Source organism: Bison bison, unplaced genomic scaffold, assembly GCF_000754665.1.
Source record: "Bison bison bison isolate TAMUID 2011002044 unplaced genomic scaffold, Bison_UMD1.0 scf7180017864190, whole genome shotgun sequence".
Taxonomy (NCBI): domain Eukaryota; kingdom Metazoa; phylum Chordata; class Mammalia; order Artiodactyla; family Bovidae; genus Bison; species Bison bison.
In genome coordinates this window covers 1165162-1186024 of record NW_011494762.1, presented here as the reverse complement: position 1 = coordinate 1186024, position 20863 = coordinate 1165162, and the positions used below count along the sequence as shown (strand labels likewise).

Here is a 20863-nt window from a genome sequence, read left to right as displayed (position 1 = left end):
TGAAGACAGAGCACTCACCCGGCAAAACATACAGAAGGAAAAAACAATCTAAAAATACAGGGTATAATGCACCTGCCAGTGAAAATGGCCATTTCAAGAAAAGCTAGTGATCTCAGTGACCCCGCTGAGGAGGCGGTGGTGCAAAGGGGAAAGAACACGCAAAAGAATTCTTAGTGATCGCCACTCTCTTGCACATTGACACTTCCTTACAAAGCATGCCAATTACAGCTTTTGTGCTACTTAAAAAAATGAAAGCTTTTTTGGGGGCAAAATAATCACACAGAGAAACAGAAAGACAGTACTCCCTTTTAGATGAATTCTCATATACAATGGATTATTAATCTGAGAACAGTGTATCTGGTAACAATTCTATACTGTACTGCTCAAACATTATGATGAAATTCTACCATCAAGTCACCTATCAGTATAATGTAATGAAAATAATTTAATTACACTTAAGCTGACTTTTAGAATAACAAGATATTTACTTCAATTAAAAACTAAGTCTGAAAATATGTATTTTTCCATTTTCTTCTAATACTATCAGTTATCAATTTTGTTGACTAGTAAGTTCACTGTATGTAAATCCTAAAACCAAAGACAGGGAATCTGAGTCACCCTGGACAGGTCATCCTGAAGCGTTGTGAATTATAAATTACAGCCTCCTATCCACATCATATCTTCCTCCCTCAACTTTGTTGCATTATACGGCTTCTAAGTACCATTTCCAATGACAGGTGTCAAATTCCTGTCATAATGCATATGGTCAGTACTTTAGTGCTAAGTGACCTCATAATCTACACATTTAACAGAAAAGATCATGCTTACAGACACTCTTTTCCTTTTAAAATTTAAAATGTAGATTAAGTATGGTAGACAGTGATCTAACTCTGCCTACTTCATGGCATTTGTCATGCTTATTTGCCCATATAGTTTAGTTGTAGCTGAATGATGACTACAATATTTAAATACTTGTTTTCAGGATTTTATTTTAGAATGAATGTACTAACTTTTTCTATTAAAAACTGATTCAAAAACTCAGATACTTAAGAATCAAGCTTCATTAAATGGCTAACACTAAGAAAAATTCCAAGAACATTACAAAAATGATCTGCTTTTAAAATATTTTTATTATTAAGCTGATTATCTACACATACCAAATATTTGGCCAAAAAATGCCTAATATGGAATGGAAAAACAATCTGACCATTAGAGAGTACCATTAGAGACTGTTCCTCTGAAACAAATACTCTTATTAAAAATGAATACAACTAGCTACCAAAAAAGTTATTAACATGACCAAAAACTTAATATTACAATTCTAAAGATTCTCTAAGCTAGTCCCTATTATATGATAAGCCATAATATATTTAAAACTGAAAAACACTACAACAGAGCAGGAAGACTGAAAAATGTGACTGCCATGTCACATCAATTTATTGATGAATATTCATTGCAGTATGCTAAGTAGTTAACTCCATGCTTTCTCTGACAGGGAATCTAAGATTATAAACTGAGCAATAAAGAATGCATAAAAGTAGCAGTTACTTTTAAAATGACAAACCTCTTGTCAATGAATGCTAAGATTAGGTTTAATGAACCATTGAATTTTTACTGAGTTAACATCAAAATTGTGATGTATTTTGGTGAGATGGAAAGAAAAGCGGTCTATAAATTAAGCTGCACCTAGAAATAACATGAAAGAATGAAATTCCAGTTGTTGGAATAATCTGTTACAATGGAGTAGGTTAATCAAAGTTAAATCATCTGTGAAATGGGTGGCTTTTGTTAAGCTGAAGGAAGGAGTCTTCAGAACAAGTTTTTTCATCTGTATGTCACACTGCGTTAAAGAGATATCTAAGAATAAGCCACAAAGCACACTTTGAATTATTTAAAAATATTGTAACACATAACAAGGAATATGCAAGATCCTAGAAAATACTCACTAAAAACTGATACTCTAACCTATCACTTATCACAATTAACTCTCAGCATGAGGTCAAAATCTATATCATTTGTGCATTAATGCTATTTAGGAAACAGTTGTCTATAAGTTTATTAACTAGTTTCATCAAACTGATGTATTCTATTTTAAGATAGTTTAATATCCTAATGAAGAATTCCTAATTTACAAAGTAGCGTAATTACTCACTACAAAGGAAACTGCCAATGAATTCCAAAAATCAGGAAAAATATGTTGCACATAAAGTCATAATTTAATTTATAAAAATTCTACTTGTAAGTAACTTCACAAACAAAATGAGACTATTAGAGGGAAATACTTTAATCTTAAGTTTAAAATTACATGTTAGATACAAATGATTTTCCTTTAATATTTTCAAAATAAACCTTTTTCTGGTTCAATATCCTTTTGAATCACTTCATTTTGATCCATTTGTCCAAAATTTCATATTCTTTACTCTTTAAAAATCAATATTAAGAAAATATTAGGACAAAACTTTAGGAATGTATCAGTGGAATTCATTCCTTTTATTTTTTTAAACACCTAGAATCAAACGCAAGGTCACTTGTTTCTTCACAATTTAGATATTTAACAAGGGAAAATTTTAATCAGGAAATATTTTGAATATAGGTCTAATGCTAATTTGGGAGATAAATAAAAAGAGGGTAATACTTTAATTATACCATTTATTTTAACACAGAATTTTCTCTCTACATTGTCTCATTTTATGTAAAATTCAAAATTTTATTTAGGCAGTACTGGCATCATTAACACAGATCCTGTTATCTGTGATCTCATAAATATTACATTTTTCTGAGGCCACAATTTTAAATATGCTGATTAAAGTCTTTCAATCATGGTTAAGAACAAATGATTCAATTTTCAATTATTTTTATATTCTCACAGATTCTTTGAGAGTTAAAACTAACTTATTACATATGTTATTTATTCCAAAAAGTTTTTTTAAAATCCATTTTAGACAAGAATAATATTAACCAGAAGGCCTTAACAATTTAGTCTACTTGGGAAGTGTGGATTCCAGATGTTAAGATCATGTAATAAAAAATTAAGAGCTATTTACATATAACATTTTTCTACACATTATATATTCTAATCAACATGTACCTGAGGAAAAATATGATTACTAAATCAATACCAAAAACCATTACGAAACTCCACACAGATAAGAAAGTAGAATGATATGAGAAACACAGCACTCCAATGGAAATCAAGGTTCTGACTGTAGCCAGATATTCTTTTATATTGTGACCATAGGGTCATCAATGAACATTCTTGGGTCTCAGTTTCCTCAGGTGTAAACAAGCTGATTAAACTGTGGAATTTCCTCTTTAAAAATCTGTGTCTAAAAATTGCAACAACAACGAAAAATCCATGCTGATGATTTCTGGTGAATAAGAAAGGACAATGCCATTTTCAAGAGAGTTAAAAACTTCTAAAAGATAAGAGAAGAAAGTAACTTTTCCAGGCCTGTATCTGTGGGTATTACACTCCTGCCATGAGTTTTTTTTACCTGCCGGGAGCGAAATTGACTAAGGTCACATGTTCCTAGTCAATTTCATTCACAGTAGGTGCTTTAAGACAGCAAAGCACCTCAGTTCAGAAATGGTACTATCAACTTACAGAGTAAACTTGAAAGCAAGAACATGTGCTTTTCAAAAGAATAGATTCAGCCATTTTCTAAAAAATGAAAAAGAGAGCTAAGTCTAAGACCAATTTTTATCTTCAATTTGATAACTAACATTACTTCTGTACTAATTACGCTGCCTACCCAAGTTCAATTTACTGTCTTTTACACTCAAACTGTAAATTTCGCAATTTTTTATCATGGTGAGTTTGGGAATTTATTACATATTCTTAAATGTGAGACAAGGAGGCTAAGTTTGAGAAGCTCTGTATTAAACCAATGGAAAAGCAGAGGTAGAGTTAAGCACAAAGTGTCCTCATTATAAAACTTTAAGTGTAGGGGTTTTTTACCCCTCTTTCTTAAACTCCCATAAATTGGGAAATGAAACAATGTAAGAGCCCTGGACATGAAAATAATGGTAATGATACAGACAGGAAATCTCATTTTTATAAACAGTTCTAAAGGCTAAGGACAGCCCCATGGTCTTACAGTATGTCTCTCAGTCTCCTTCACTTATATGCCTCAGTAGTCGTGCAGTGTTAGTCGCTTAATGACGTCCAACCCTTTGCGACCCCACCGACAGTAGCCTGCCTGGCTCTTCTGTCTATGGGATTCTCCTGTCTATGAGATTCTCCAGGCAAGAATACCAGAGTGGGTTGCCATTTTCTTTTCCAGAGAATCTTCCCAACCCAGGGACCAAATCTGGGTCTCCTGCTTGGCAGGCAGATTCTTTTTCATCTGAGCTACAGGAGGCCTATATACCTCAACCTTAAACTAAAAAAATAATCAAATAGACAGCATACACTCAATACACTAGTAGAATCACTGAATTCTTGTTAGGTTGCAAATGAATAAACATGGATCTTTATAAAACTAATATCTAAGTCTAGTCTACAGAGGAAAATTTTAAAGAGAGTGGTACATAGGTGTACCCATTAGAAAATGGGCTCAGTTTATGTATCTTGCCACTTTTACCCTCTATTAGTGAAGATAAGAAAAATTCTATTTAACAACATGAAAGATCAAAGCTGTTTATTCATTACTCTGAGCCAATCACTATAAGATATTATCTGATGCAAATTTACCAATAAATAAGTGCAAATTTATGAATAAATAAGCCATGCTATTTTTTAATAAAATGTTCTTCAAACTACAGGTCAAAGCCAACAATTTAGTCATGGCCAACAATGAAAAAAATGAAATACAGTAAGAGCAGAGAAGGTATTATTTCAAAAAACTTTTGTATCAGTTACAAGACTCCGCCCTCCCCGCCGCCCCCCCCGCCCTGCCCCCGCTATCCAAAAGTAGAGCAGTCCTTGAAAACTTTCTTAAGCTGAAATGGTGTAAACTGAAGAAGCGATTACTTTAGGACACATCTTGTTACCATGTGCACAGAGTAAATACTGCAGATGCTCAGAGACAGTTTAAAGCTACGGCAGCTTTCTGCTGAGATGCTGAGTGTAGTTTCCAGGGAAGGAGCTTGGGTTTGTCACACTCCCTAAGTGGCATAAGTGAACTTTTGAAATTCGAAGGGTATCTGTACACATCTGTATCTACATTTGTACTAGACTGTAATTAATATGAATTGAATTTCTTACCACAGGTAACTATCATAAAAGAATGAAACTGCTGCTTCAGTGACAGCATAAGAAGGAAAGCACACGTTGGAATCAGCCAAACTTGGTTTAGAATCTTACCCTTCATAAGCTCTCTTTCAGCTTCAGCTTCCTCATATGTAAACAGAATTGGTATTTAACTCTCAAGGTTTTGATAAGAGGATTAGAGATAACGTAAAGTGCCTTACACTATACCTGATATGTAGTAAGCACTCTGCTGTTACAATTTTCAGTCACCAATTTAAACATGAGGTTTGAAGAACTGTAACAAACAAGTAGCTAAGATAATATATGTGAGAGATGCTAATAGGTCCAATTTGCTCACAGCATTCACAGGGATACACAGAACACAGAGTAACAGCATATGTTTGTATCTAGGTCATCATGGAATTAGAGAAGGCTATAAGGGAGGATGTATGTTTCATTTATGGATCTAAGAGCAAATAATGATTACAACATGATATAGTCATATTAAAATCAAGAACCGAGACTATACTTTCTCACCCAATTTCATCAATATTGTTACTGTAGTATTAACACTGGAAAATAATACTTTCCCAGCAGTTACTTCCCAAGAAAAGGCATTATTTACTGAGTTTGTACTCACTACACATCATGCATTCTCTAGACCAGGCATTATAGCAATGAAGAAACAGTCCCTATTGTGTTCTGGAAAATTTGGCAAAAAAGCTGAAGTACGATGGATGGTAAAAGCCTTGCCCTAAATAGAAGAACCTGCCTGCAATGCAGGAGGCATAAGAAACACAGGTTCAATCCCTGGGTCAGGAAGATCCCCTGGAGGAAGGCATGGCAACCCAATCTAGTATGCTTGCCTGGAGAATTCCACAGACAGAAGAGCCTGGTGGGCTACAGTCCATGGAGTTGCAAAGAGTTGGACACAACCAAAGCGACTTAGCACTCACGTAACTAATTTTCAAGTGAAAAAATACGGTTTATCTTGAACTTCTGGGTTATTAGCCTACTTTACAAATCACAATCTTTTAAATTTTCCCATTAATTTCAAAATAAAAATGGAAAAAAAGCATTTTTTACAAAACTGCCAGTCATATACTAGTAGCTATACATTCAAATTAGCTCAAAGACGTTATTACATGTTCACTTTAAAATTTATATGCATGTCAAGAATAAGGAACTATAAACAAAAAATTTCAGGTGGGATATACAACCATATGTGTGCTTGTATATGTATACGTATATAATTTTTGAAAAAAATGTATCGTAGAAAACAGACTGGAAACAAAATATTAACAATGGGTACTACACAGTGGTATCATAGGCATATTTCCTGTCCTTTCTGTCTTCTCTAAATTCTCTATGATATATTACAGTAATTAGAAAAAATTATTTTAAAAACTGGAAGTTTTCTTTTAAACAATACATATAATTATAGGTGTGTTACAATAGGCATTACCTAAAATTGCTTCAGAATTGCTTTATATTCTAAAACAATCTAAAATGCAATTCATAAATAAAACTAAATCTTCATATTATTATTATAAGGAAAAAAGCCTAATTTATGTTTTAAATGAGATACTGTACCCTCATTTTGGCTATTTTGCTTACTTTCTATTTAACATATCTAACATTTCTCATTTAACATATCTAATTATATAGCTCCCAAAAGACAGACATTTCAGTACTTTGAACATATTAGTAAAATAATATTTTCTGGAAATTATAGAATCCTATAGTATTAGCTTTCTCCATACTGGTAGTTCAGCACTTTATCTTTCCTCTTTTCTTTTTTTAAAGTGGCTTATGTCTCAAACAAATCTATCATCAAGGACTTTTTTTCTGGTAAGATAAGGGATTTTGCACATGTGAAAGCTATTTTACCAATCGATAGAGCAGCAGGAATGAAAAAAAATGTATCCATAGAAATGAATAGTCACACGGTCAAGTTCTAAAAAAAACTATTGGACAAAAACTTATTCCTATTTCCTCAAAATTTTTGAGTTTAATTGTACACACGATAATGTCAAGTCCTTTTGGGACCAAGAAGAAAATCAAAGGAAAAGTTAATGATATTTATTTTATGTCCATCCTTAGGGGGATGGACAGGAAAGGAGAGTTGTTAAAAGTACATGTGATGATCTACTATTAAGTTTAAAAAGTCTATAAAGAGTTATAATGGCTCATTTTCTTTTGAAGTATATATAAGTATGAAAATTTAAAGATTTTCATCGGTAATAAGCTAGGAATTTCAAGGATTCCCCCCACCCCCCACTCTTGCTTACTTGTATCTCTGGGTTTTCTGCAATGAATATTACTTTTGCTTCTCCTTAATGGAGAAATGTGGTAATTTAATTGAAATTTTAGAGATAAATTAACTTAAACATTTGATAAAGTGCTTATGCTTAATATTCTATAATTAAACAATAATAAATTTTTCTGGCTGAGAAAAAAAAGTGTTCTTTATGTACAGACTGCTAAAAGGATTACAATAGGCCCACAATTCCAAAATATCACCAACTCTAAAATCCGTAATTCTTTTGGTGGTAAACTCTAACATGACCAGAAGTAAAGGTATCTATAATCATTACTTATCTCACTCAGTTTGAATATTCATATCTTTTGCTGTTGAATATTTATGCCCAAGATGCTGCTGGAGTGTTTACATATAGTACTTACATATAGTAATTAACTTCTTTGAAATGTGAAAAATTCTGAATCCCTATATATATATATACACCTCCATAGGTTTCAGATAAGAAATTGTGAATTGTATTAGGGATCTTAAGTAAACTTTTATATCAAACATAAATTTATTAGCTTCCCTTGGAAAAACAAGAACTATCATATTAAGTTTATGCTTAAATCATTAGCTATTCAATGAGATATTTAAAATTAGTCCCACTGTAAAAATAGTCAGCTCCTTTTGATTTAAGACACAAAGGACTCCACATTCAATATAATGTCTATGTATACTCCTTCTGTTTCACAGAGATTACAGGCTGCTATATAATCAACATAGTAGAGCTCTTAGATCATAAAATAGGAAGTTTATGAATTAGGTCTAGATTTGTTCATTAATACAGATAACTGGCACTATATCAGAATATAGTATGCACCAAAGACAATAATTTACGTTATTTCATTTACTATTGGATATACTCCCATTTTGGGAAGAATTATGTTCATGACACAGAAATAGAACATTCTTAAGTTTATTTTTTGCTTCTAAAGCAGCACATAGTAACAACAAAATGAGAATGGAAGTATTTGTATTTATGCCAACAAAATTAAAAACATACATATAGCTTATACTTCTATTAAATTCTACAAGAAAAAGTTTTCAAACTCTAAAGAGCAAATACATAAATATAGAAACCCAAAGTATTATTTTTATAATGTTCCTCTAAGAAAATATGCCAAACAACCAAGGAAAAAAAAAAAAAAGAATCCCCTTATTTAACATGGGGATTAATGACAATCATATTTAAGGGCAGATACTCACCTTCTTTGGGTTGAGCCATAACTGGAGTCTGAGTTTCCTTTGTGTATGTGACAATTTCACGAGGAGGAAAGTCAACTTGTGTAATTTTAGCCATTCCAAGTTTAATAGGTCCTCGTCTAAATAAAGTGAACACAAATACTTTCAAACACTACAAATGATACACTTTAACTACATCAAACCATGTTTTTTGGGAAAAGTAAGAATTAAATATCGTATATCCAACAGTGTAATTTAAACCCCTGTTTTATTCAAGAAAATTTAAATGAACAATTAATTGGCTTTATTTTAACAAAAGAATTAGAAGGTAGCAAGAACAAAAGAGATTTCTGAATCATTCAAGGTGTTTATTTTTCACTTTAAAAAGGCAAATAATTTAGTTTCTTAGAACAAATGTGTGGGTAATAACAGAGGAAGAGGATGGGAATTTCAAAGTAGACTGCTGAATATGGTTGGTTATGAGAACTGTTTTTAGCAGGGATAGGATTCTGGAATTTTTTGTTAAGAGTTAAATATATGGATCTCATTCATACCACATTTAGTCTCCCTTCAAACATTAGAAGACATCAGCTTTAAGAGTGAGAAATAACTTTCTGTTGAAAACAACTTTTTCTACTTATATTTTGCAGAAATTGAGAAGCATACAGTCAATTTAGATTATAAAATAAAATATTTAAACTTTAAGTCTCTAATCTCTGTGTGATCAATACTGTCCTTGATTCACACATGGACAAACTATTGTGCAGATTATTTTAGATCTAAACTAAAGCTATATATCTTCTGAATATCATGAAATTACTCAAGTCACTCCTATCTTAAATAAGTGAAATACACTATTTTTTGACAAACAGAAGAGTGTTGTAGATAATGAAAATGTACCAAAAGAAAACTATATTTTATTCTATATCTTGGGGAATTTTTTCTTATTATAGAAGATGTCTAAATTCTAAACCAAATATAGCATGCTTTCAAACTCTCAAAATTCTCAATAATGAATCTGTCTTACAAGAATATAAAGCTGGATATTTGAAATATATATATATTTTGGTAATATTTTTTCTTATATAAACATCCTTTTCAAAATCCTGTACAAAAAAGTTTAATAAAATTAGTACATTTAAAGAGTTAATCTTCTCTAAGGTCCCAAATGTGGGCCACAAGAAATTTTTCATGTGTTTTCTACCTTGGAAATATCTTAGAGAAAAAAAAGCATAGTCAAAGAATTAATTAGAAAAATTTAGTAAGATCTGAAGTGACTTAGCATTCTAAGAACAAAATCTGAAATAAATTTTATATTCTAATTTTCAAGATGTAAACCATATGAAAAATAAATTACTCATATCTGAAATATAATTTCAGATATTTATCATATCTGGAAAAAAGTGCCTGAGTCAACATTAAGAACAAGTTACTAAGCTGAGTACATACAGGGTTCAACAGATTAAAAACCACAATACACAAACAAACAGAATAAGATTTAGGGATAGATTTGGGGAGATAATACCTTACTTATCCAAAGCCACTTTTACTGAGAACAAGCAAGCAGTTGAGGGTGGAGGAGCCTCAGGGTCAGCCAACAGAGAGGACTTCCAGCTAATGTACAAGAAGCCCATATACTTTTCTTACATGGCCTAATTCAAGGTTTATTTAAGTGCTTCCCAGGTAGCACTAGTGGTAAAGAACCCAACTGCCAATGCAAGATACATAAGAGATGTGAGTTTGAGCCCTCAGAAATAAGAGATGTGGGTTCAATCCCTGGGGTCAGGAAGATCCCCTTGGAGGAGGGCATGGCAACCCATTCCAGTACTGCCTAGAGAATCCCATAGATAGGGGATCCTTGCAGGCTACGCACAAAAAGTCCCAAAGAATTGGACACGACTGAAGCAATTTAGCATGCACATAAGGCTTATTTACTCTTACTTTAGACATAATTTCTAAAGGTATAGGGACACATGCTTCAGAAGCTGCAAACTATCAAGGGAAAAGAGCTATCTGAGTCAGGCACAGTGGCAGAAGTAAACATTTACAGTTTGCATCAGAGACTAGAATAAATAAGTAAATGAATAAGCCAACAGCAATCTGGAGCCACAGTGTAGAAACTGACAGCTCTGTTCCTCTCAAAACCTTAAATATCATCAGGAAATTTTAATACAGGAAAATAAATTTTCATGTTGAGTAACCTAGAAAAGATTGCATGTAGAGTATGTATTTTTAAAAGTTTAAAAAAAAATAAAAAAAATAAAAGTTTAGGAAGTTTGTAATACACTGTAGAAAAACTTACATAAAAAATATAGCAATAATAAAAGTAATTTAGACATTTAAATTCATAGATTTAGGGTACCTATAAAATCAGATACATAAAATATTTCTTTCACTAATGATAGAGGATAAATGAGGTGTCACAGTGAAATATCACTCTTTGTATTATCTGCACGTTAGAAATTTAAGAAAAATAAAATTAGGACAATTTCACAAAGAATCAAATTAATTACAAAAGAGGGAAGGTAAAAAATCTATTCAATACCCCAAATCGGAATCTGAGTGAAGCTGAAGAACTGATGGATCTGTATCCCAATGCAGCGTCCTAAATGGTTGTAGGACAACCATGAAGCATTAGCAAAAAAGGCCATAAGTTAGTCAAGCAAATACATTCTATGAATAGCTAAAGCACTGTTCACAATTAAAAACCACATGTTCCGGTTAGTACAAAAAAACATGAGATATCACTCAAATGCTCTAGTTCATGCAATGCAAACATACAACCTAGAATAGTTAAAAAGACAGTATTTTCAGATTTTAAGAAACTAATCTTGCAAAATAATGGATAAGAACAGACAAAACATCCAACATCCCAAATAACACATTATTTTTGGATGATAACAAGCTAGGCTATACATATAGTTGAAATTTGAAATTTCCTAATGAAAAAAGCTTTAGTAAAAACATCTTAGTTAACATATCATAATCTTGCCCAAAGCATTAAATGTGTGCAGGAAATTGTCATATTGGTAAAGGAAATGAGTCAACACATAAGCCTTTTGGTAAGAAAACCAAAGACTATTCCACTGGGATACAAAATAGCTTAAGTTTCCAAAATGTGACCCTTATGTAATTTATGGGTTAAGCACTGCCTTGGGCTTACATGTCATCTGCTTTAGAAAGCAACTAAAGATTTCTGTCTCTAGGAAAAAGCAGACTTTTTTTTTGCCAGGAAAAATATTTTATGTTCCAAGAATTTATCTAAACTAACTAAGCTTTTGGAGAATATCAATCCTAAATAAATATTTGGTTGTGTTTAGCCTTGCCTTTTGGGTAAACAACTTCCACGGGATCTTTTCCAAAAGATTTAAGGAAAATTTAGTCATTACTAGAATAAAAGGTCCTTCCCACACTGGTACTCCTGTAGATTAGCAATATGTAAGATAATTATGTACAGTACCATATGATGCTAGAATCCCTATTAAAAAGTTAAGCACAATACATCCAGTGCTACCATCTTTGTCAAATATATTTGTTTCTCGTTTATGCAACAAATTATAATGTACAACTAAAACTACTATAATATTTAAATATAAGAAATGAAATCTTTACTTGCCTATACAACTTAACAGTAAAAGCAATCAAATGAAATAGAGAAATGCTTCATTTTAAAAATATAAAGAAAGATTTTGGGATTTAAATGGTAAGTGTATACACAAAGAAAGAAGGGGCCACAGTGAAGATTTACTTTATACTAAGCAATGAATAGCAACAAACTCAGGCTTTGTTAAACCAAAAGAGGTTCTATGAGATGCTCTCCAAGGAATGTTCTGTACATACCCTTTACATTCTCTAAGAGTTCGAGCTGTTACCAATGACATAGAGCTCCTTGTTAAGGATGTCATTTTGGTCTAAAATAGAGTAAAACTCTACCTCAGAACAGAGCCAGTACTGAAAACATACTGCACAAAGTATGGGATTATATTAAAGGCATCTCCAGACATATAAATTAAAATTTTAATATAATCCTGACACATATAATCAAAAGCCCAAAAGATAAACTGATCAAGAATGTAAAAAAGGAATAAGGAGCATGGATTACTCATTGACTAACTGTTATCTAAATCTCAGAGTTAACAGAAGTGATTAAGAAAGTGAACTAGAATCTTAATGATATGCAACTTGCCAATCAGCAAAGTTACAGAAATATCATTTTTCATGGCCTCCTATGTATTTATTCATAAATTACCACCAGGCCAAATAGAAACTTTTGGCATTGAGAAATTGTGATTCAGATGTTTTGATATCATACTTGGTAATGTCTAATATGTTTTTTTCCTACTCCCCAAGTGCAGTAATCGTCGACCGTCTTGGCCAGCTGAAGGAGTTGAGTGTATAGGTTTATACGTCTCACATGTCTTCATGCATTTCACTGTTTATTTTTTCATTATCATCATGGCAGCTCAATTTATATCCATTCTTTTTCTTTCTCAGACTCTAGCATTCTTTTAAAAAGTCACATATTTTAAAATGCAACTTTACTGCCAATATCATCAATTAATCAACAATATTAATTATTTCTCTATTATGGAATCTGGAGATGATTTAAAGGAATTCATAGTTTTCTCGCTGTGTGTACATATATATTAAAAAGTGAACATATTTAGTCCTCTTGAAAATTAACAATTAAAAATCAGTTTGGATTCTCAAAGGAGATGACATATATATTAAGACTAAAAAGGTATCAAGTCATCTCATTTAAAAAGAATTTATTTTCTCTCCCATTAATCTTGTACTCATTCTCTAATAAAAAAACAAATACCCTTTTTAAAAAGTATCTTTGATATTAATTTCTCATTTTGATATTACTTTCTCAAATGTTTTCTCTGCAACCACCCTGTGTGATTTTTCAGTCTTTTAACTTTACTGAGGCTTTCAATAACTAAGTCAAAGATCTCTCTTGGTAATTGTCACATTGCATTTGAAAATATGTGCATTGTTATAAAATATCTTTGATCATGATTTCTAACATAATTTCACAGTGATAACAGACTTGAGAGCACAGGTATGATTTCAATATCTTTAGACCATGAAATTTTTGCATCTTGTTTTATGTCCCTGGATATGCTCCAGTGTCTCTAGGTCTATAGTCTATAGGAACTGAATAGAATTTGTATCCTGCTGTTGTGTGAAAATTGTATAAATTTTAATTATGTTGAATCGGTTCATAGTGCTTTTCAGGTCTACTATATCCTTCTACTTTTCTGTCTGTTCATTCTACTAATTTTTGAGAGTTTGACATTGAAACTCCAACTAAAAATACTTATTTTAAAAAACTGCAATATAGTGGAACTATATGTAACTTTGTTCTGCATTTTCCAAGTCTCCTGTAAATGTTATCATATTTTCATAACTTAAAAAATAAAAACACATATCCCTAAAGATACTTAACTACTCGTTTTCTTGTTTTACATCTACAAATCTACACTTTAAACACAAGTTAGTACATTATTCTTAGGATTTTTCAATACAGTGAATACTATATTTAAGTTATATAAATTAATGAGCATTAGAATCCAAGTTCCATGAAGGCAAAGACCAGGAACATTACATTATTTTCTTTGCTAGCCTATAGCACTTAACATTAAATTGGCAATTCAATTAATATGTATTCTAACAAAATAAACATATTTCTTAAGTTATTTATTTCCTATACCAATTTACAATATTCCAATTGGGTCTCTCTAATAGTCTTTAGGTTTTTCAATGAAACTCAGGTGATCATATTTTAATTTGCATATGCTACACAGTATTTTTGAAAGCAAACTAGCTGATGCTGCATTATAATCTTTCTATTCTTATTCAAAATCAAGAACAATGAATTAACACAATACAGTATATGCATTAAAATAATATATAATATCAAGTAAGGAAATTTAATAAATTTTTTGTGTTTTTTACCTTGGGAAATATTTTTACTTTGATAATGTATTATAAGGGGAAAATAAAACCCTTCTGAAAATGCCACTTGTTTTACTAGGAAAGGAATACTAACATATTTGTATAAAAATACAGAAGTACAAAAGCATGAAACAAATTTAGCCTTTAAAAATGCATTTAGACTAAATAAATTCAGCCTTTAATCTACAATATATTCTTTTATCATGTCACTTAACGTCCAAAAAGAGTATTGTTTAAATCTGCAGTTTCAGTTCTGTAAACAGAACAGGTTTGGAAAGCACATCTCTAATTCAGACTGGTGAGCCTTTTGTGTCTTCTAATTGTTAATGACAACTTGATTATTCAGAACTGATTAAAGGACTGAGTTTATGGATTAGTTAGCCCCTTTTCTTCTTTTTTTGTCTTGTCTTTTAGATACTCATTACTTGTTTGCAACTTCAATCGAGGTGCCTGGGCACAAAGAAGATAAAACTTCTTAGCTTACTTCTCATTAAAAGGTGTTTAAGTTTTCCTGAGGAAGACATTTAACTTCCTAGCCCAAAATAAGGATTCTGAACAAAGATTTTTAACTGGCTGTGTTTAGTTTCATTTCAGTTGCAATAAGAAATAAAAATGTAAGATTTGTTAAATAAAGATTTGGTATTATTGGCACTGTGACGAAGAGAAGTAATACTTTTCTCAGTATGGTATTTGGAAAGAGGTTGAAATCTTACTGAATGTTTGAAAATCAAGTCCCAACATGTATGCAGGATGATAAAACAAATGTGAGATACTGTTTTACAAGGAAGATGCAAGTTCAGGAAAACTTGGCAACGAACTTTTTTTTTTAAATTGAGGTATAACTGGCATATAATATCAGTTTCAAGTACATAACATAATGATTTAATATTTGTATATATGGTGAAATGATCACAATAAGTATAGTTAACATCCATTTTACATAGTTACAAAATTTTTTCTTATGATTTTCTCTTTCTCTTTAAGACCCAATCTCTCAGCAACTTTCAAATATACAACATACTATTGTTAACTACTGGAGAAGGAAATGGCTACCCAACTCAGTATTCTTGCCTGGAAAATCCTATAGAGAAGCCTGGCAGCCTACAGCCCATGGGGTCACAAGAGTCAGACATGATTTAGCGACTAAAGCACCAAAAGGTGTGTTTATATATATATAAACTGCTGACTACAGTCTCCATGCTGTACATTGATACCGCCATGACTTAGTTTATAACTGCAACTTTGTACCCTTTGACCCCCTTCACCGCCTACCCCTTACCTCCCCCACCTCTAGCAAACATCAAAAATTTTTTAAATGAAAATAAAAATGAATCAATCTCTTCTCTGTATCTATGAGCTAGTTTCATTTTTTAAATTTCACTTATAAGTGAGATCATACAGTATTTGTTTTCCCTTTGATTTCTTTCACTTAGCATAATGCCCTCAAGCCAGTAAATACTTTTTAAAATTTTTATTGAAGCACCAGTAAACACTCAATGTTTCCTTAGCAATTATTCCTTATTCTTGATATTTTATGCATTATTATTTTCTACCTAATTAGAATAACTTAATAGAATAGAATTAGGCTGAAATAAACAGCCTAATTCTATTCTATTATTTCAATTACCAAATGGAAATTAAGCATAAGAGAGATTTTACACTATTTATACCCAAAACGCTCACATAATAACTAATACAATGCTGCTTAAATAGAAAAAATAATTTAATGAATTAACACTTCTATTTTTAGTATAAGAAAATCAGCATAAATCAGTTAACTAGTCAGTAGCTAAATTAATCAAGTGTAACAGTAAAATAATGTTTTTAAAAAATTTCCCCCCAATTTACAACAAACAATTTCTGTGTCATTTAGATTTCAAAATGTTACAACTACCTCAACATAACTATTTAGAGCTGCTCTATAGCACTGACAGTAACTGCGTAGTAAATGCATTCTATCATTAAAATATTAAAGGAAAATTACTGTACCTAGATCCCACGGCGCCATCTCCAGAGTCCTGGCTCCCAGCTTCGCTTGGTGTGCTCACAGATTTGGAGGATGGAGACATAGGAGGAGGGACTAAATAGTGAAATAGACAGGTATCCGCTGTTACTACACGCAGAGGTTGCTCAGCTTATGACGTTTCAAAAGTAATTTAATATGAAGTAATTAACAAAAAAGAAAAAATAATGGCAAACCAAAAAACGAAAGTACATGAATGAAAATGAACAGTAAAAGAAGAGGAGAAAGACAAAGTTAACAATGCATGCTGACGATTCATGCAATTTCTCTGGCAAAATGCATTTGGGCTTTATATTAAAAAAAAAAAGGCAAGATTATGAAAGGATGCATTTTCATCTCGGCCAACACCAAATGTGGGTACTAATTTTCAAAGGAAAGCATTCCTTCTCCCCTTTCTAACTTTTTGCTTTTAAGATCACCAGATCATTTATTTTTTGTCAATCTTTTCTTTCAAAAAAAAATTAATGTCTTAAATGATATAATTTTCCCCTCCAAAAAAATAAATAAAAAGAGCCAATTTAGAAAAATGACTACCAGTAAAGGAATGACTCCTTTAAAAGTTCATTAGTTTCCAGCAATTTGGGTGAAAAATGCAAACAGGCCATAAAACAACATGCCTTCTAGACATGATGCATAACATAAAGTGATGCATGCAACTTAAACAAGGCAAGGCTTAATGGTAACTTCCTTACCCCAGTATTCAGAAAAAACTGAAGTGTACAGACAAAGATACAGACACCCAAAATATTCTTAATCCCTTCTTATAGAAAAATACACATTTTTCACAGTATATAAAACAAACAGCAAATGCTCTCCCCTAACTTGTTACTTTTAACATTAGATACCAAAAGTTGAACATGAGTATTTCATGCTATTACACTTGTAAACTTTTTGATTACCATTTCAGGGAGTATAAGAGGATCATCACTGCCATCTTCTGGTTGAATTTTACCATAAATGCCCCCAACCCCAAGTATCTTTTTAAAATAATTTTTCAATGTACAATATCAAGTGACTCATACATTTTATGTTGAACTATAAGCCCTTCTTTTAAGTTTACTGAAAAGAAGGTTAAGTTCCTAGTTATATAGGAATCAATCTAAAGAAATATGTACTTAATTAAAAGTCTGTGTTTTTGGAATAGTCACATTCACTGAATCCTTAAAATTATGTTTAAATGTTTACAGATGCTTCAGTAAAAACAGTGGGTCTGCAAATCTAACAAAATGCACAACTATAGTATGATGACTTATATCTTAAACATAGGTACAGAACAGATCAACCTTATTTTTCAATGCCAAATTCTACTGGAAACCAATAGGAAGATTAGAAGGAAAAAAACATAGCTAGTATGTTGATTTCCTGAGATACTGTGGTTAATTCTTGCTCAAATTTCGAAAGACCATAAAAACATAATAAAAGGTTTCTAATTTTGCAATTAAAATCTCTCAGAAACAATGCTGAAACCAGACTGCCTGTATATAATTCACATGTGGATAGTACTGCACCAGGGACTGCACGTATAACTCAGAGTAGCCAAACATGACTTGTATCTGAAGTCAAGAACTTCAATGTCCCCTAACTTCTCTTACTTTGCCAACAAAGGTCCATCTAGTCAAACCTATGGTTTTTCCAGTGGTCATGTATGGATGTGCGTGTTGGACCGTAAAGCTGAGCGTCGAAGAACTGCTGCTTTTGAACTGTGGTGTTGGAGAAGACTCTTGAGAGTCCCCTGGACTACAAGAAGATCAAACCAGTCCATCCTAAAGGAAATCAATCCTGAATATTCATTGGAAGGACTGACGCTGAAGCTGAAGCTCCAATACTTTGGCCACCTGACATGAAGAACTGACTCATTGGAAAAGACCCTGATGCTGGGCAAGATTGAAGGCAGGAAGAGAAGGGTCAACAAAGGATGAGATGGTTGGATGGCATCAACTCAATGGACATGAGTTTGAGCAAACTCAGGGAGTTTGTGATGGACAGGAAAGCCTGGCGTGCTGCAGTCCATGGGGTCGCAAAGAGTCAGACAAAACTGAGAGACTGAACTGAACTTCTCTTAGGTTAAGTTTTTCCTCATCTTTTTGTCCAACTCTCAGTGTGAGGCTTCCCCTAAGTCCCAACTGATATAGTAATAAAAGTAATATCTAAGAATGGTTTGTCTACTGTGCTATAAGCGTAAGCACAAATATGTGTATTGAGTTATAGTGAGGTACTACAATGTTTTCATATTAAAGATTTCCAAAGAAGAAATTTTTAGCTTTTTAAATTACATACTTAACTTTAGGCTTAGGAAAATAATTTTTCTAAGTATACATAAATGAAAGACTTGAGGAAAATAGTGATATTACTATCAATCTAATTTTGATAAATTATAAAATTCTTTTCCAGTTAATGTTTTTTTCCCCTTTCTGGTGACTTTAACTCCAATCAATAAGTTCCTCGCCAGTATTTTAACTAGTTAAGACTGTGTTGAAATAAAAAATAAACACAGGGGTGATGCAATCAAATTATCACAGATCTTCAGCCAAAAGCAAAATAAATCACAACTTCAAGTTTGTAACTAGACAAAAATCTCTTTCTCAGAACTATTCCTTCAACCAGTAGACAGTTTTCACACCAGCTGATAAAGACACTCATTAAGGACTCAAAGTTTTATCTGGCCCACCAAACTCTTCTTACATCAGTCTATACCACAGAAGGGACAAATCTAGAAAAAGAAGATGACTATCTTTGAAAAAGGAAGAATGTAAACAGGAAAAAAGGGAAAGGAAGCATTATTTGGTGACTACCTTATTTTAACCTAATTAGTCTAGAAAAGTCAAAGAATATAGTAACTGCACAATAAGGCAATGTCACTATACTCCCAGCCTCCAATAAACAACACCCAAAAATGAATAAATGCGTGCACTCAGGAAGGCTTAAAAAAAAAAAAACACAACTAAATAGCTCATAGCCACTCAAATTTCAGCAAAGACTTGAATCTAGAATTCATTTTTAAAAATGGTTTAAGAGTACAATCAGCTTTAGAAATAACATAAGCTTTATTAATTAGCCTTTGCCAAATACCTGAAATATGATTTGTATGATTAGAACAGTGATTCAATCAGATTACCTTCACCATAGAGTTCTGTATATAGTCTAAAATAAGGCTTTAAAAATAGCACCAAATAAAAGATTTAATATTAACATATGAGTGAATCAGGTGAATGAATTTAAGTTTCTTAGAAGTTTAGAGCAGAAATATCTAATCCTTTCTTCAAAAACCAAGGAAGAAATGTGAAGTAAACTGAAAGACAAATCTACCCCCATTAACTGCACCAATCATGCAAGTAATACTGAAAGGCTGTGACACTGATTCTTTACGACAAAAAGCTAACCAAGAACTAAGAAGGCCTTTCCTACTAGCCTAGAGCTTGGCCTTCCTTCCTAGGATATAAAATTAACACTGCTGCCAACTGGTCTATGAAGAAAACAACTAGAAATTTTAAAACTACAAAGGACCTGGGTATGCACCTAGATTTAGAAACGAGAGTCAACTTTGAGTCAACCACTGAGAACTACACAGACATGAACAAGGATGGTGCACAGCCCAATTATCTTCAAAGAAAGTCTCTAGCAAGAAGGGGCTCTTGCCAGGAAGAAGAACCCAGAAAAGGTGGAAAGCCAAAGAAAGTAAATGTAGGGAGTGTTGGCAGAGCACAAATGGGAGGAATGAGATTCTGTGATAACCAAACATAGCTCATCTATGACACTTGGCACTCAAAGGCTGAGTTACATAGTAATGCCCTCTTGTGGCTGTAAGTGTTTCTAGACTGGAATATTAACATTTAAGTAACTGTTTAAGTTTTCATACTTTATCTTTTTTGTCTTGAAAGATGATGCTTTAAACTTTAATTTTCTGAAATATCAATTTCTTCCTTTCCTATGACCCCTTCTTCTGATAGCATTAAATCCCTCCTCTGCTGCTAAGTCGCTTCAGTCGTGTCTGACTCTGTGCGACCCCATAGACGGCAGCCCACCAGGCTCCCCCATCCCTGGGACTCTCCAGGCAAGAACACTGGAGTGGGTTGCCATTTCCTTCTCCAATGCATGAAAGTGAAAAGTGAAAGTGAAGTCGCTCAGCCGTGTCCGACTCAGCGACCCCATGGACTGCAGCCCACCAGGCTCCCCCGTCCATGGGATTTTCCAGGCAAGAGTA

The 20863-nt window shown here is 32.5% G+C and overlaps 1 protein-coding gene across 5 annotated transcripts in view; it reads right to left on the bottom strand.

The window, feature by feature from the left end:
- The window catches only part of DYNC1I2 (dynein, cytoplasmic 1, intermediate chain 2), a 54216-nt gene that overhangs the window by 23154 nt on the left and 10199 nt on the right, over positions 1 to 20863 (bottom strand). For 3 of the 5 annotated variants that reach the window (XM_010843815.1, XM_010843816.1, XM_010843814.1), the window contains exons 4-6: positions 16629 to 16719; positions 11224 to 11283; positions 8703 to 8818 (exon numbers count right to left, since the gene is read on the bottom strand). In XM_010843815.1, coding sequence (XP_010842117.1) covers positions 8703 to 8818; positions 11224 to 11283; positions 16629 to 16719 — 267 coding nt within the window. The remainder of the gene's footprint in view (positions 1 to 8702; positions 8819 to 11223; positions 11284 to 16628; positions 16720 to 20863) is intronic. The other 2 variants (XM_010843818.1, XM_010843817.1) reach the window with 1 other exon arrangement.